This window comes from Saccostrea echinata, unplaced genomic scaffold (assembly GCF_033153115.1).
Source record: "Saccostrea echinata isolate AGI-Se365-2 ecotype Australia unplaced genomic scaffold, CSIRO_AGI_Sech_v1 ptg000023l, whole genome shotgun sequence".
Classification (NCBI taxonomy): domain Eukaryota; kingdom Metazoa; phylum Mollusca; class Bivalvia; order Ostreida; family Ostreidae; genus Saccostrea; species Saccostrea echinata.
The window spans coordinates 607,940-625,468 of NW_026889772.1; the positions used below are offsets into that span (position 1 = coordinate 607,940).

Sequence of the window (17,529 nt, forward strand, 5' to 3'; positions counted from 1 at the left end):
AAATCCCATTTACCCAAGGATGCTTTGTGGCAAGTTTGGTTGAAATTGGCCTAGTGGTTCTTGAGAAGTCGGCTCAGGTGAGCCAAAAAAAAAATAAAGACATTAATTATATGACTCTGTATTTTTAATTAAATGTTATATATATTTCTTTGTTATATAAACATAGTCTGCGATGTTACAACATTTTAGAATTATCTTAAGAATCCCCTAAGTATACCCAAGTAAGCCCATTCCTAAGGGAGCTTCTGGGTCAATCTTATAAGATCTGTCTTAGGACCATCTGAAGTTTTGTCCTCAGATATCTCTTAAGTTATTAAGTGGTTCATAAGAAGATCCTTTCCTATAAATTTCCATATTAATCTTTGATCGTACAGTAAGGCCTCATCCTACCCCCAACCCCCTCCCTTGGAGTCGTTTTTAAACAATTTTATTTGAATGTACACTACCCAAGGATGCGTCCATATAAGTTTCGTATATTCTAGCTGGCCTAGTGGTTCTTGAGAAGAATTTTAAGGACCCTCTTTACACTGATGAAAAATGTTTTTTGGACTTTGAAAAAATTATACAGCGTAAAGACGGATATTTGAAATCAACTAATTAATTTTTAATATAGGGAGTGTGCCTTTTTTTCATGTAGGAAAAACCTTCAAAATCAATGAAGTAATGAAAACGAAAATAGCTTTTATTTACTCAAATACAGAATACATGTACATACACATTGAAAAGTCTTCAGCTACTCTATCTAAGTCTAATATAATGTTTCGAATACTTATTTTAAATTATGACATATAGTGCAGATTACAAATTATTCTATTTTATGTCAAATGGTGGGTCAGTCTAACTAAACAAAAGTACCCTGAAATTAGGGTGCAGTGTAAAGAGGGTCCTTAAATGATGACATAAAATTTTCATTCATTAGCTCACCTGAGCTGAAAGCTCAAGTGAGCTTTTCTGATCACATTTTGTCTGAAGTCCGTCTGTCTGTCCGTCCGTCTGTAAACTTTTCACATTTCCAACTTCTTCTCCAGAACCACTGGACCAATTTTGACCAAACTTGCCACAAAGCATCCTTGGGTGAAGGGGATTCAATTTTGTTCAAATGAAGGGCCACGCCCTCATTCAAGGGGAGATAATTCAGAAATAGTGAAAATTTGGTGGCATATCTTAAAAATCTTCTTCTCCAGAACCAATGGCCCAAAAAAGTTTAAACTTATAAGAAACCTTTGTTATATAGTGTAGATTCAAGTTTGTTCAAATCATGACCCCTGGGGGTAGGGTGGGGCCACAATGGGGATCAATGTTTTCTATAGCAATATATAGGAAAAAACTTTAAAAATATTCTTCTTAAGAACAGCAAAGCCATATTGATATGGAAGCATCCTCAGGTATTGTAGATTCAAGTTTGTTCAAATCATGACCCCCGGGGGTTGGATGGGGTCACAATGGGGGATCAAATTTTTACATAGAAATATATAGGAAAATATTTTTAAAAATCTTCTTTTCAAGAACATCAAAACATTGTTCAGTCATATTGATATGTAAGCATCCTCAGATAGTGTAGATTTAAATTTGTTCAAATCATGACCCCTGGGGGTAGGGTGGGGCCACAATGGGGGATCAATGTTTTCTATAGCAATATATAGGAAAAAACTTTAAAAATCTTCTTCTCAAGAACAGCAAAGCCATGATTTGTCATATTGATATGGAAGCATCCTCAGGTATTGTAGATTCAAGTTTCTTCGAATCATGACCCCTGGGGTTAGGGTGGGGCCACAATGGGGGAACAGAGTTTTACATTGGAATATTTAGGGGAAAACTTTAAAAATCTTCTTCTCAAGAACAGCAAAACCTTGTTTAGTAATATTGATATGGAAGCATCCTCAGATAGTGTAGATTTAAGTTTGTTTAAATCATGACCCCCGGTGGTAGGGTAGGGTCACAATGGGGGATCAAAGTTTTGCATTGAAATATATAGGAAAAATCTTTAAAAATCTTCTTGTCAAAAACAGCAAAACATTGTTCAGTCATATTGATATGTAAGCATCCTCAGATAGTGTAGATTCTAGTTTGTTCAAATCAAGATCCCCGGGGGTAGGGTGGGGCTTCAATGTGGGATCAAAGTTTTACATAGAAATATATAGGAAAATATCTTTAAAAATCTTCTTCTTAAGAACAGCAAAGCCATGATTGGTCATATTTATATGGAAGCATCCTCAGGTAGTAAAGATTCAAGTTTGTTCAAATCATGACCCCTAATAATACAACAAATACATTCCAATATTTGGAACGTAACAGTGCACATAATTCCTCTGTTTTTAAAGGATTTATCAAAGGTGAAACAATACGCCATATGAGAAATACAAGCAATAAAATCACCTTGCTTAAAATTCTGCGTGAGTTTGAGATTAATCTCTTAAAAACAGGATATGATAAAATTGAAATCAAATCTAACATGCAAAATGTACTCGCTAATTACAGCAGAGAAAAAACCCTGCAAAGTAAAAGTGGCATCAGGAAAAAAGGAATTCCTCTCGTTTTTGTCACAAAGTACAACCCCTGTATACGACATTTAAAACGAAAACTGATAAAATATTGGCATATCCTTGCAAAGGATGAAGACTGTCAAAAAGTCTTCTCTGAATTACCTATTGTGTCCTACAAACGCAATAAAAACCTGGGTGATGTTCTCACCTCCTCAACAATTAAATAATCTTATTGTTTATGTGTAGATGCATAAATGCATAACGCAAATAGACTCCTGATGAGGCAGATTTGCAGCAGTAGAAAGAAAATTATTTCTTCATTATGAATTTAATTTATATAAATATACCTCGTTTCACACCGCCGAAACACTAAATTAGTGTAGAGTCAAGTGATCGGAGGTACGTGGCTGATGGGAGCCACCTTTTTGAAAAAAAAAAAAAAAAAGTAGGGTGGGGCCACAATGGGGGTACAAAGTTTTACATAGGAATATATAGGAAAAAACTTTAAATTTTTTTTTCTCAAGAACAACAAAGCCACGTTTATTCATATTGAAATGGAAGCATTCTATGGTATTGTAGATTCAAGTTTGTTCAAATCATGTCCCCCGGGGATAGGGTGGGGTCATAATGGGGGATCTAAGTTTTACATAGGAATATAAAGGAAAAAAATCTTTGTCTCAAGAACAGTTGGGCCACAATGGGGTATTAAATTTTTACAAAGGAATATATAGGAAAAAATCTTTAAAAATCCTCTACTGAAGAACAGCAAAACCATTTGTTATATTAATATGGAAGCATCCTCGGGTAGTTTAAAATTCAAGCCACCACCCCCCTGTAAACTTTTCAATACTGAATTGATTTGTGCTTTGTCCTAGCCATTGCGTTCAGGTGGGCGATGTGGCCCATGGGCCTCTTGTTTTTATTTATCTCGCCCTTAAAGAGGGTGTGGCCCTTCATTTTACCAAACTTGATTATCCTTTATCCAATGATACTTTTTGGGAAGTTTGGGTACAATGGTTCTTAAGAAGTTACAAATGTGAAAAGTTTACAGACAAACAGACAGGCAGGTACCAAACAAAATGTAATCAGAAAAGCATTCATACACCACTGAAGTTTCTAGAATGTAATGCTGTAGTATTTTTTTAAAATTAATAATTTTAAAATGATGAATTAATCTCAATTAAAATAAGTTTTTCTCCCCAAACATTAGAAAATTTCAAAATTTGGTTATATTACAGTTACTAAGCAACACTAACTTCAAAGTGTATCAATGGTAACCATAAAAACATACAGTTTTTTAAATTATGAATGTTAAAGTTTTCCGAGTGTTTTACTTATTTCAATGCAAGCAAAAGGTATGAATACTGAAAGCCAAAATTTCAAATAAAATATTTTGGTAACAGATAGTTTGTTTCCTGGCCATTGTGCAACATGTTGCCATGGCAACCAAAGTATTATTTGATTATGGAATCTTGTCATCCCTACAAACTTTTTGATACATAATAATATTGTATCTTAAGGTATTTATTTTTCATTTAGAATGTTTTTTGTTGAAAATCTCATTTCAGCCCTTAAAATTTAGCCTCAAAAATGACTGAATGTAAAAGGATATTGTGGTTACAAAAGTGGTTGATAAATGTTCAGATTTGTTGCCATGGGTTAATAAAGTACAAAAATACTTTATCAGACCCATATTAAATTGACAGTTTTGCCAAATTGTATTTTAAAGAAAAATTATCTATTTGTATCTATTATAACTCTATACAAAAATGCCAAAAAATAACCCTTTTTGCATTGTTGCTATGGAAAATTTTCTGTTGCCATGGAGATGAATAAATAAAAATTATTGATTCATTTTTTAAATAAATGAGAGTTATTTTCTATTACTTGAAAAAATATATACAACTAAAAGATAACAATTTATAAGATTTTTTACTCAACTCTTTACCATTTCTCGCTTTTTCTTTATCAAAACATCCAACTTTGTTGCTAGGCAACGGATAGGATTTTTCAAAAAACCCGCGTTTTCGAAGTTAAAGTCTAAAAGAGGGAGTCCTCCCCTTTTTTGTGAAATAAACATAACGGCTGTATTAGCTTGGTATTAATTTTAAATTGACTTTCAATATTGTCAAAATCGAGGAAAATGCTGAGTCAGCAAAAATGCAAAAACATTTATATATTCTAATGTCTACCATAGTACTATCTTTGAATAAAATATCAATGTCTTGTGTTGTTTAAACACCTAAAGTGTGTGTTTTTATTATACCAGTAAATAAGAATAATTGTTAAAGTTTTTATATATAATTTCAGGCTTTAAAAATAAGTGATTTTTTTGTCCCTTCATATGAAAAAATTGACTGGTTGCTAAGGAAATTACTTTGACCAGGTTTCCATAGTAACCATGATCCAAAACATTTTTCATTTTATATTCATGGATCATAGTGCAAGAGATATCTATGCGTGGAAAATCATTGAATTCTGAGAACCTCAGTGAATCACTTAAATATTACTTTTGTCTGATTTTTACGCAGACTGGTACTTAAATGAAATTAAATCTTTCTTTATATCAGTGTGCTTAATATTAAACACAATCTTAATTAAGGCGAAGGGTACTGAATTAATACAAATTATTTTTATTATGGTAAATAGTCATGAAATGATCGCAAACATGTGAGAACAGGATATTGTTGAAAAAAAATATTAAGAAATAAGAAGTGTTGCATGTGCATAAAAGGACTTGTCGCATGCATGCTCTCTCAAAAAAAAATGTAATTTTATGAAAAAATTACCTACAACCTGGTTTATCAAAATTCTGAATACATACATTAAGAAACATTTAAATGAAAAGAAGCATATCCCACAGGAATACCTTTAAGTATAAATTAATATAAGTGTGTAAGTCATTGAAAAATCCCATCACGTTTCACTCAAAGTCCTGGGTACTTTTAGGAAAAGAAAGAATCGAGGAAAATACAGAGAAATATATAGTTATTAATTCATTAATCCTGAATTTATCATAATATTGATTTCAGGGATCATTTGAAAGCGCTTTGTTTAAAAACATAATATCATACAGGTGTCGCAAGCAAATTAGAAAAGGACACGGGGCGGGGAGGGGGGGGTACTGATCAGTCTTCGGTATTGAAATCACATGCGTGCCTGGTGGAATATAGAATATAGAAATAATAATCTTATTATTTTCAGTGACAGATGCAGATGTTGTGAGTAAGAGATTTTGTCGACGTTTATAAATGTTAATTTTTAATAAGTTGAACTTGTCGGAAGCAAATTGGAGTGGTTGGGAGTGGTTAACTCCGTTAAATGTGAAAAAGTGGGAGAATGTGTAAGTTGTATGCTTCACTTATAATTGGGAGGATTAGTCCTACACTCACCCCACAGGCACTTGTTTCTGTAATAGAATTTTGACCCATAGAATAATAAATAACTCAAGGTATCCAACTCCGTATTACGCGAAGTACCCCTCTCCCTCAGATTCACACTCATTTACAATTTCAGAGGACATGCACTGGCAAACTTTTATACCTATGTCTTCTACGATAATTTATCTAGTACACAACTATATATGGCATGCGTGTCTTTATTTTCAAGTGCCTGTGACTCACACTTAGTCTTTAAGACATGCTAGTTGGTAAAGAATTTATATACACTATATGAACATATTGAAAAAAAATCCATCTTAAAAATTTGAAGGAAAGTCTGAGTCAAAGTTCCAGTCGTACGGCATTGGTTTGTCTAGATCTGCTTCTATGTATACGTGTATATATTTTTTTCAAAACGGCTTTTCAAATCACATGTTATATTGCAGATCTGCATAACATTTCTCTCTCTCTCTTCTGTAAAAGATATAACAAACTCACTAGTATCAATTTTTACCTTTTCATACGTTGCTAAAATTTAATTCAAAGAACTACCCAGCGTGATATTTATCAACAATAGACATTGCTTGTGCTGGTACTGATCCAAGAATAAATAACAAACAAGAAAAAAAAATAAAAATCAGACCAAAATAAACAAACTATGTATCGGTTAACTTTATATTTACGAGTCTTAAAGTTGTATTAGTATTACACGCCAATATTTTATAAACAAAAGTAATGAAAATATGGGAAGAGTTGCTGCATTGAGTATGACCGAATTATGACGTTGTCAGCACCTTCATGGCATCAAGTCACGTGATCAAAACATGGCGGCGCCCATAAATGAGGTCAGAGCATTGTGTATACGCTAACACTGACAACTGTACTTTGAGTATTACCTCTTTGAGCTGGTAGCCACATCAATAAGAAAAAAATTTAACTGACACAGGTCGCAGTGTGGAGTTCTAAGGACCACAGTAGAGGTGGGACCCAGTATTGTATCAAGTTGTCTGCTGTCAGTGGGGACCAGTCTAGTCCTCTTACTGTTAAATAGATATATACCAGAAAGTCTTCTGGGCTCTCTGTTATATTGAGCATGAGAAGTACTGGTAATGGAATTTAATTAGTACAGTTGAACTTTACTATCTCGAATACTGATATCTCGAATACCATAGATATGTTGAAGTGATTTGGAAGTCCCAAACACTTATTCTTTTAGTATTTTACCCTCGATATCTCAAATCCTTGTATATTTCGTAGTATTAGTTTACTATTGTCCAAAATGATTGTTTTAGGAGCACATTATGGACCAAGGCAAGAAGGACATTGGAGTGACCCTCCGCACATAACTTATGGCCGTGTGACAGCTCATCAGGGAGAAATTCACAGACCTCAATTACGCATTCAAAGTAAGTTCTGTGGTTTGAATTTTAGGGCTGAGCTAAAATAAAAAACCATTTTACTTCAACTGTCTGAAATTTATTTTTTAAATCATACATATACACTTACTTTGTTGTTTTTAATTTTGCATAGAATTATGAGTAAATAAACATCAAATTCACAGTTACACAGTTACACATGCACACTATCTGTACCTTATTTTAATCTATGATTTGTAATTGATCCTTGACATTGTTACCTAGCAGGAAAGAAATAAGTGCTTATTTGTTACAAAATTTTTAGATCCACAAATCAAAGACAGTCTGATCTTGAGTCAAACAAAACCAAAGCAGCTGATCTTGGGAGGTATAAAACTATGACCCTCTCCTGACCATTACAGCCAACTTTATAAATGCCTTCTCTGATAAATAAGAGCAGCCTACAGGCCTATACAGTAATTATAGCCACAGACCCTGATGAGGAGCACATCAAAACCAGCACCCTACCCGACTGGAAATCTGCCTAGATCAACTCCTAGTTGCCTAGATCAAGGTCAACCAGGCAGACTTCTTCCAGCTAACATCTTCCTTCAGTCAAACTCGGTCCAAGCCGAGCGTGAGGGAGAAGAATTTTAAAGTGTTTGAGATTGGTGTGGAGGCAGATTTTAATAATGTGCTGTACTGTAATGGTCCACTCATACAGAATACTAAGTACTACATTAGACTCTGGGCTTACACAGCGAGGGGATTCGCTGACACTGCTTACTCAGATCCTTTCACCACAGGTAAAAAAATCTGATTTCCTGTCTAGCTTGTAACACAAGATTTGATTGGTCTAGCTTGTAACACAAGATTTGATTGGTCTAGCTTGTAACACAAGATTTGAATGGTTAGCAAACTGGTTAAAATTTCGGTACACCCAACTTGAGCTGGGGGGGTGGGGGGTAAATAACATGATGTTAGAATGCAGAGTTTCTCTAAGAAAAAATGAAAATAACATGACGTCATGATGCATTGTACCACATAGTAAATCTCATCGATAGCTTGAAACACAGTTGATTGGACTTAAATGTATGTAAAAGGAATTTATTTGGGTACACAGGAAATAAAATTGTTATCCACGTTCAATCAAGGGTGTTTGGGGATTTACCCTGAGTTTTATTAAGGGTGTACAGGGATTTACCTGGGTTTTATCAAGGTTGTATGGGGATTTACCCTGGGTTTTATCAAGGGTGTGCAGGGATTTACCCTGGGTTTTATCAAGGGCTTTTGGGCATTTACCCTGAGTTTTATCAAGGGTGTACAGGGATTTACCCTGGGTTTTATCAAGGGTGTACGAGGATTTACCCTGGGTTTTATCAAGGGTGTTTGGGCATTTACCCTGGGTTTTATCAAGGGTGTATAGGCATTTACCCTGGGTTTTATCAAAGGTGTATGGGCATTTACCCTGGGTTTTATCAAAGGTGTATGGGCATTTACCCTGGGTTTTATCAAGGGTGTATAGGCATTTACCCTGGGTTTTATCAAAGGTGTATGGGCATTTACCCTGGGTTTTATCAAAGGTGTATGGGCATTTACCCTGGGTTTTATCAAAGGTGTATGGGGATTTACCCTGGGATTTATCAAAGGTGTATGGGGATTTGCCCTGGGTTTTACCAAAGGTGTATGGGCATTTACCCTGGGTTTTATCAAAGGTGTATGGGCATTTACCCTGGGATTTATCAAAGGTGTATGGGGATTTGCCCTGGGTTTTATCAAGGGTGTTTGGGGATTTACCCTGGGTTTTATTCCATATACCCATCGGTCACATCTTAAATCTCTGATAAAAGAGAGATAACCCCGTGGGTTTTAGCCTTGCTAGATAGGGATTTCCATTTCAAACCCTGTATGACTATGTATTAGGTCCCCAACAGACCGTGTAACTAATAATGCTGCAACAATTTAATTCATAATGTAGACAGTTTTTCACTTAGAATTGATAAAAAGCTAAAGAACTAATTTTATTTTTGAAAAGAAGTTAAATGTGATTGTCACAGTAAATTGTAGTGAAAAAGTCTTATTTACATATGTCACATTCTCCTTATTGTTATGACCTCTGACCCTAATCTACCCACATACTGGGCATATGTCACCTGATGCCCCGCATTATACACTGACGCTTCAGTCTCCGTCCAGAAGCCTTTATACATGCAAACACCCATTTTGTACATCTTATATGTTTGATGTTTATATGCCATATTCTTGAATTGTTACCTGGATCCTTCTACTTGTTGACCTTTGATAGACATACAAGGTAATTAAAGAGCCAGTTTATTATTGATATAATATTGGTTACAGGACAGAATGCTCAAGTGAGCTTTTCTGATCACCCGTGTCTGTCATCCGTCCGTCCATCTCTCCATCCATCTGTAAACTTTTCACATTTTCAACTTCTTCTCAAGAACCACTGGGCCAATTTTAACCAAACTTGGTACAAAGCATTTGGGTAAAGAGGAGTTTAAATTGCTAAAATGAAGGGCCAATTCCCTTCCTGAGGGGAGATAACCAAGAAAAGACAAAAATTGGGTGGGATCATTAAAAAATCTTCTTCTCAAGAACCACAGGGCCAGAAAGGCTGAAACTTATGTAGAAGCATCCTGGGGTAGTGTAGATTCTAAATTGTTTAAATCATGACCCCCAGGGGTAGGGCAGGGACACAATAGGAAATCCAAGTTTATATTGAAATATGGAGAAAAAATGTTTAAAAATCTTCTTCTCAAGAACCACTGGGCCAGAAAAGCTGAAACTTATGTAGAAGCATCCTGGGGTAGTGTAGATTCTAAATTGTTCAAATCATGACTCCCAGGGGTAGGACAGGGACACAATAGGGAATCCAAGTTTTACATTGAAATATGGAGAAAAAATGTTTAAAAATCTTCTTCTCAAGAACCACAGGGCCAGAAAAGCTGAAACTTATGTGGAAGCATCCTGGGGTAGTGTAGATTCTAAATTGTTCAAATCATGACCCCCGGGGGTAGGGTGGGGCCACAATAGGGAATCCAAGTTTTACATTGAAATATGGAGAAAAAATCTTTAAAAATCTTCTTCTCAAGAACCACAGGGCCAGAAAGGCTGAAACTTATGTTGAAGCATCCAGGGGATAGTGTAGATTCTAATTATTCAAATCATGCCCTCTGGGGGTAGGGCAGGGCCACAATAGGGAATCCAAGTTTTACATTGAAATATGCAGAAAAAAATCTTTAAAAATCTTCACAAGAACCACAGGGCCAGAAAAGCTGAAACTTGTGTAGAAGCATCCTGGGGTAGTGTAGATTCTAAATTGTTCAAATCATGACCCCTGGGGGTAGGGCGGGGCCACAATAAGTACTACAAGGGGGAATGAGGTGAAAAACAGCAAGGCCAAAGTTACTCAGGTGAGCGTTGTGGCCCATAGGCCTCTTGTTTTCCACTTCTAGGAGCTACATTTGACTGTCGTGTTGTACTGCCCTAGTGTAACTGGTCAGCACACCTCATGCATAAATTTTATTCTGCACTGAGGAGGTCCAGGTTCAAGTCCTGGGGGCAAAAAATTGAAGGAAATTTCTTTATAAAGAGGATATATTTGTGTCATCATATTTATATTAAATAATGCATGTACTTTTCTTTCATTCATATACTGTATGTGTACTTATAAAAGCAGGCTTCATATTTTAGCGGCTTTGGTATGGACAACAATGCACTATAATTCATGAATACCATTAATAATACATAAATGAATACATTGTACAATTCATGGCGTGGTCGTGTGTAATGCTAATTCATGATCAGCCAACCACTCAATACCCAGTGATTGCGCTAAATTTTGAACACATCAATTTATGTATATATGTACAGTATAGGTACAGACCTCATCATGTTATGGTGCAGAACTACATTACTATACTGTTGTTGACAACTACGTAGACACCGACTTCAGAAGATTATTTTTTATCACCTAAAATTGCTTTAAATCAGTTGTTGAATTTTTGTCAGCAAGACATGGAATCAATGATCAACATTATGGAGAGAGAGAGAAGGGTTAAAAAATAAAATACTTGTTGCTCTTAAATTTTTCTGTCACTGGTAAAGTGTGAGATTCAATCTCAGGTATTTGTGACATTGCAGATTCACAGAAACAGTTGTTTCTTGCTTGAACTGAGGACTGTAAATTCCTTTGCCATTGATGAAACAGCCTCAGCAAAGCAAGACAGAATAGCAAGAGACTTGAATTAGCTAGAATATCAAAATAATGTCTGCATGGCCTTACCAATTTTAATGTTATCTAATAATAAATATTAAGGATATCTGCTCATCAACCAGGAACAGTAACTCAAAATATTATAATTCAATTGAATAAAATTGTAAATGAAGTTTGAAATTAAAATCTTTTCATCTGACAATTTTCATTTCATGCATCTCATATGATTCAAATTTCTTGAAGTCTTAAAAAACATAAGTCTTGTAAGAAGTTGACATTTGCACCAATAAGTGAGGCGCCCACCATGGCACCTGATACACCCATCAAATATAATATATAACTATCTTAATATTAAACAGATTGAGTGTTGAAGAGAGAAAATCATGTCAACCTTGAAATAAAGATTTCAGTGACTTAATTTTTCATTGTCCCCCACTTTTGCCAAAGGAAGGGAACATTAAATTTCATTCATCTATCAGTCTGTCTGTCATGAAAACTTTGACCTTGCAGGTCATTACTTTTGAATGAGAAAAGATAGGGTCTTCATATTATATATGTATATTACCTGTGACAAGACCTTTCCAAATATACAGTGATTTTTTGACCCCATGACCTTAAACTTGAAGTTTGACCTACTTTTCAAGAAATTTAACATTACCTAAAATTGGCAATAAAATTTTAATGAGAAAAGATAGGGCTTTCATAATACATATTTACATTACCTGTGACAAGACCTTTCCAAGTATACAAGTGTTTTTGACTCATTGACCTTGAAGTTTAACCTACTTTACAAAAATTTTATCTTTGCTTATAACTTTTGATTGAGAAAAGATAGGGCTTTCATATTTGGCATGTGCATTACCTGTGACAAGACAATTCCAAGCATGCTATGTTATTTGATCCCTTGACCTTCATGCTTGACCTAATTTTCAAAAATGTTAACTTTGGTGATTTCTTTTGAATGACATGTGAAAGAGCGTTCATATTTGACAAGTGCATAAAGTGTGTCAAAATTTTTCAGAATGTGCTATGGTATTTGACTACTGTAACCTTGACCTTCATTTTTGACCTAATTTTCAAACATTTTATCAGTGTTGCTAACTTCTGAAGGAGCAAAGATAGGGCATTTATATTTGACATGTCATACATGTGATATGTACAGGCTGTACGCAAAATGTACAGTTTTTTGAGCCCATTCATCGTGTACCGGCGGGACACCAAAAGTCACGGAATATGAAAATTTGTACAGTATTTTGAATTTCTCGCTAAATGCCGCCATTTTCCTCTCATTCTCGCTCGCGAGACACTGGAAAACGTCACCTGTGTTTGACACTTGACCTTCTGATAATTGTGTAGTGTACACAAACCATCGCGTGCGAAGGTGTGAACTGCCAATTGGGATAATTATCTTGCTATAAATCCGTATCAAATACCCCTTTAGGTAGCTTTATTTTTTAAGGGGTACTTAATTACTGTTAATGTTTCGTATACGTAACTTGATTGAAAAAAATTAAGCCAACTTCTAAAGTTGATATACATGACTTTAGTCTTAATATACGTGAATCTGACCCAGATCTTCGTAGGTATAAAATATACGATGTTTATAACAATGATTACGATGGAATTTCAGAAGAATTTAAGCGATATTTTATACCATTTTTTGTACTGTTTTTTGATAGGCAGTGTACAGTTTTTTCACCCAAATTCCAGTTTTTTTATGGCTCATGTACAGTTTTGTGGTCTTTGACTTATCACATGTATGACATGTGCATTACCTGTGAAAAACAAATTTCCAAATGTACTATGATTTTTAGCCCCATGACCTTGAAGTTTGACCCAATATTAAAAAATTTTAACATTGCTGCTAATTTTAACTTTTGATCTAGAGAAGATACGGTATTTAATTTGATATGTGCATTACCTATTTCAAGATCTTTACAATTGTATACTCTGGTTTTTCATATTTTTTTCACATGTTCATTACTTGTGACAAGATCTTTTGGATTGTATTATGATATTTGACCTCAGATTCCTACTGACCTTCATCTTGAGGTTTGATGTAGTTTTGAGAAGCTATAATCTTTGTTATAACTCTTATTATTTCAATAATTTATGTTTTTTTTGTATGATGCACAGACAAGACAGGACAAACAAACAAGACAGTTACAATATGCCATAAATAATGGCATCCCATCCATTAAGACACCGAAAGTGGGGGACCACAATTCTTTGAATTTTCTTGTTTCAAATGTTTGATATGCATCTTCTTTGGTGTGGTTAGATTAAATAGTACATCATATATACAGTTTCTCACCTAGTTGTGTCAATGTTCAATCACAATTTTGTCACATGTACATACTCTCATCTCAGTTATCCCACCTTTACACGAGAAGAGATGGGAGGTAATTGAAAGCTCTTCTGAAGTCATTCCAGCTGAAGACAAACAGGTGTCACTATTACTCATTACTGAAAAGAAAAATCTAAGCAAAAATCATAAAATAATTAGATTGTGATTAGCTACAGAACTGTAGTATTATGGTTTTATATGTTAGTCTTTTACCATGATGCTGCAAATCCGGTATTGCAAATATGGTGCAATTTACGGCACAAGATTTTCTGCACACTTTGGGGATGTATTTCGCCACTTTCCAGCATTGGTCAATCAGCGACCTTTCATTCCTTAATTCTAGACATATTCGATAACCAATCTGTAAATTTTATCCATCTCCTTACCCTTTCTAGTCGTCTATACAGACCAATAAACTCGCTTGTTGTGAATTTTATGCCATCTGACAACAAATTCACATCAAGCAAGTTTATTTGTCTGGAAACTTACCTTAAAATTAGGGATGTCAACGAATAATCGACTATTCGACTGTCAGTCGAATGGACTGATGATCGAATAATGAAACGACATTCGAATATTATAATTTTAAAAATGCAATTAAAGAGTGATATTGATATAGAATTCTCATTACAAAATTGAGAAACCGTCTTTCCTTGGAGATAGTTGATAAGATAATTTTCCTCTACAAAAAACTTGATTTTCCGTGTGTGTATAGAAAGTACAGTTATTTATATAAATGCTTCACTACTGCGAGAATTATCTATCAGTCACTGCTTGTGTTGTTTTTGTGATAAATCAACCATCAATATATATACTGGGCTTTGTTTGTGAAATAATTAATTGGACTGGATTTTATACGATGTACCAATTATCTTTTATTTTAAGATTGCTCAAATGCAAGGAACAAACCATAGCTGTGACATGTTTTGATGCTTCGATAATTATTAAAACTTCGCTTGCATTTTTAAACTGTTTATAATTAAGGACGTTCTGAAAGCCAGAGCAATCAATTAATGAATAAGCAGTTACTAAATGTTTAACAATTTAACAACCACCTAGTGTTTGGATAGTGTGAAATTACCTCCCCCCACCCCACCCCCCCAAATTTATTTCATAATAAGCTTTAAAAAATATCGGCTAGCAATTTTTGAATGCTCACTCTGCATGTGCAGACCATTTTATGAATTTAATTGATGGGAAATCATAAATTTTGGAGAATTAGATTTTTAAATTTATTTCATATAATCATGCTATCAAACATTACGTTGCATATATTCTTATGTTACTTTTTAAACATATTTAAGTAAAAGGGTTTTTGAATACGTCATGTATACCAGTGAAGTCTGAAATAAAATTTTATTTTCAGAAAATGTTCCGAATAATCGACTATCGTTCGAATAATGGAATCGAATATTCGACTATGGAAAATAAATATTTTGACATCCCTACTTAAAATATGTTCAACTACCCTTCCCCCTTCTCATTCCCCCAGAAAGGAGAATTTTCTAACTCCAGATTTTTTAGCATCCACACACATATAAGTAAATGAAGCTTTTGATTGTAAAAGATGTTAGATGAATCTTTTTGATTTACCAAGCTATAACCAAAAAGCATTTTTTCCTGCAATTTTGTAAGTTTTTTTCCCTTTAAAGCCCTATATATCTGTTCAGCTGAAATTAAGAGTTATTGCCCTTTATTCAGAGTGTTGTACTGTATATATGTTTATCATATAAGTAAATAATATTATAATGTTGAATATTAAGTTTGTCGATCATGTGTTTTAAGTTTGGAGTTTGTAATTACTTGTATTACAGAGTTACATGTGTTTATAACTATATTTATTAACAGTTTCAGGGCTATTGGATTACCATATACTGGTCTTAAACAGATCAATGTGAACCCTCATGGTGTATTCTAATGCATTATAATTGAACCTGTTACACTTATTTATTTTAGGAAAATTTAATGTGGAAAAAAATTTATTTTACTTCCAGAATGCAATGTCTAATACCTTTATCAAAAAGAAATAGCCATTTCAAATGAGGGTACATGTATTGTGAATGTACATAGAAACACAAACAATTAAAACTGATTTCTGAAAATTGTGAAATTTTAAGAAAGTTCACGTAGTTTTATTGAAGTCATTAAATTACCAGTAATTTCTTTTGATTCACTTTAAATACAGTCAAACCTCATTATCTTGAACTTGATGGGACTGAGGAAAAGCTTCAAGATATCTGAGGATTCGAGATTTCAGAGGTAACTGTAAAATACTTAGAAGAATAAGGGGTTGGGACTTCCAAATCACTGCAACATATCCATTCCATGGTATTTGAGATATCAGTGTTTCAAGATATCGAAGCTCAACTGTACATTAAATCTATGTACTGATCAACTTATTTTAAAGATAACAGTTGTATTTGAAATGTAATGTACAGTAGAACATAGATATCACGAACACTGATATCTCAAATACCATGGATATGTTGAACTGATTTGGAAGTCCCAACCACTTATTCTTTAAGTATTTTTCCCTCCATATCTTGAATCCTCGGCCGCGGATATCTCAAATTTTTTTCTCGGTCCTGTTGAGTTTGAGATAACGGGGTTTCACTGTACTTACTCTCCTTCCTCATTGTAGCTGCTGTTTATACCACTCGCTGTAAGCTACAGACATAAGTCAACACTTGAAGAATGAGGCTTGGATGAAGTATAAGTATTCTAATAGAATTGTGTACATATTGTTTGTGTGCTTTTCTGAAGTGAAAAATTGAAATTGTTTAGACTTATCTTTCTTCAACATTTAAATCTTGACAAATTAATTTGGAAACAAAAAGGATTATATTCAGTAATGACCAATATTTGCCCCCAAAATCAAACTTTGATGGAGAAATATATAATAATGTTCTAAAACAGGGGAATATATGCAGACTTCAAAGCACTGAATATTTTCATAAGCCATGATGCCATATGTTAAATATGATGTCAGAAAGATGACGTAAATTCAAAATTTCCATGATTTATACAAAAAAAGTGTATATTACGTTGATATTTTGAGTAAAAGTCAGCAAGCGCAGGTCTACTACAACTCAATATTTTGATATAATGTGTAGAATGATAATATCAATGAAATATGTAAATATTGTTCTTGAGCAGGCCTGCTCTATAAATTTTATAGTAAAAATTGAACAAATTTTGTCCATTTTGTCCTTTTTCTGAAAAATAACACATCATAGACATCATAGAAAGAAAAGTTGCCAATAAACTACTTCGAAACTATAATATTTTTTGTTAATTTAGATTTCTCACACAATATATACAATTCAGCACATTTCAAGAAATTTTCAAAATATGACTTTTTTGGGGGCAAAAATGTGCATATACCGCATATAGTTCTTTCTTCAGGTAAATCCTTATGATTGGCATTTGTACAATTCTATTTCAAGGAAGCAGTGGAACAAGACAACATCCCTAAGAACATGATATATGCTTGCTATAAGAGACAATTAAAGGCCACAATGTCCACTGCACAAGTTCAGCAACTGAAAGACCTGTAGTCAGCATTTTTAGAGTACCACATATAATTTCATTCATGTGGACATATACCTTCATTTATTATAAAATACAGCAAGATGGAGGACAGTTTTTCCATCCTGGTTTCCCAAAGATCCAGGTAAGGGAACATTTCTGCTGATCGAAACAAAAGAAATTTGCCCTAGCTGGAGCA

At 34.1% G+C, this 17,529-nt stretch overlaps 1 protein-coding gene across 1 annotated transcript; it reads right to left on the reverse strand.

The window, feature by feature from the left end:
* Nucleotides 1–8,353: 8,353 nt before the first annotated feature.
* Nucleotides 8,354–9,040, reverse strand: LOC133191569 (uncharacterized). Its single transcript, XM_061327316.1, has one exon. It carries the CDS (start codon nucleotides 9,038–9,040, stop codon nucleotides 8,354–8,356), a length of 687 nt encoding a protein of 228 aa, XP_061183300.1.
* Nucleotides 9,041–17,529: the final 8,489 nt, after the last annotated feature.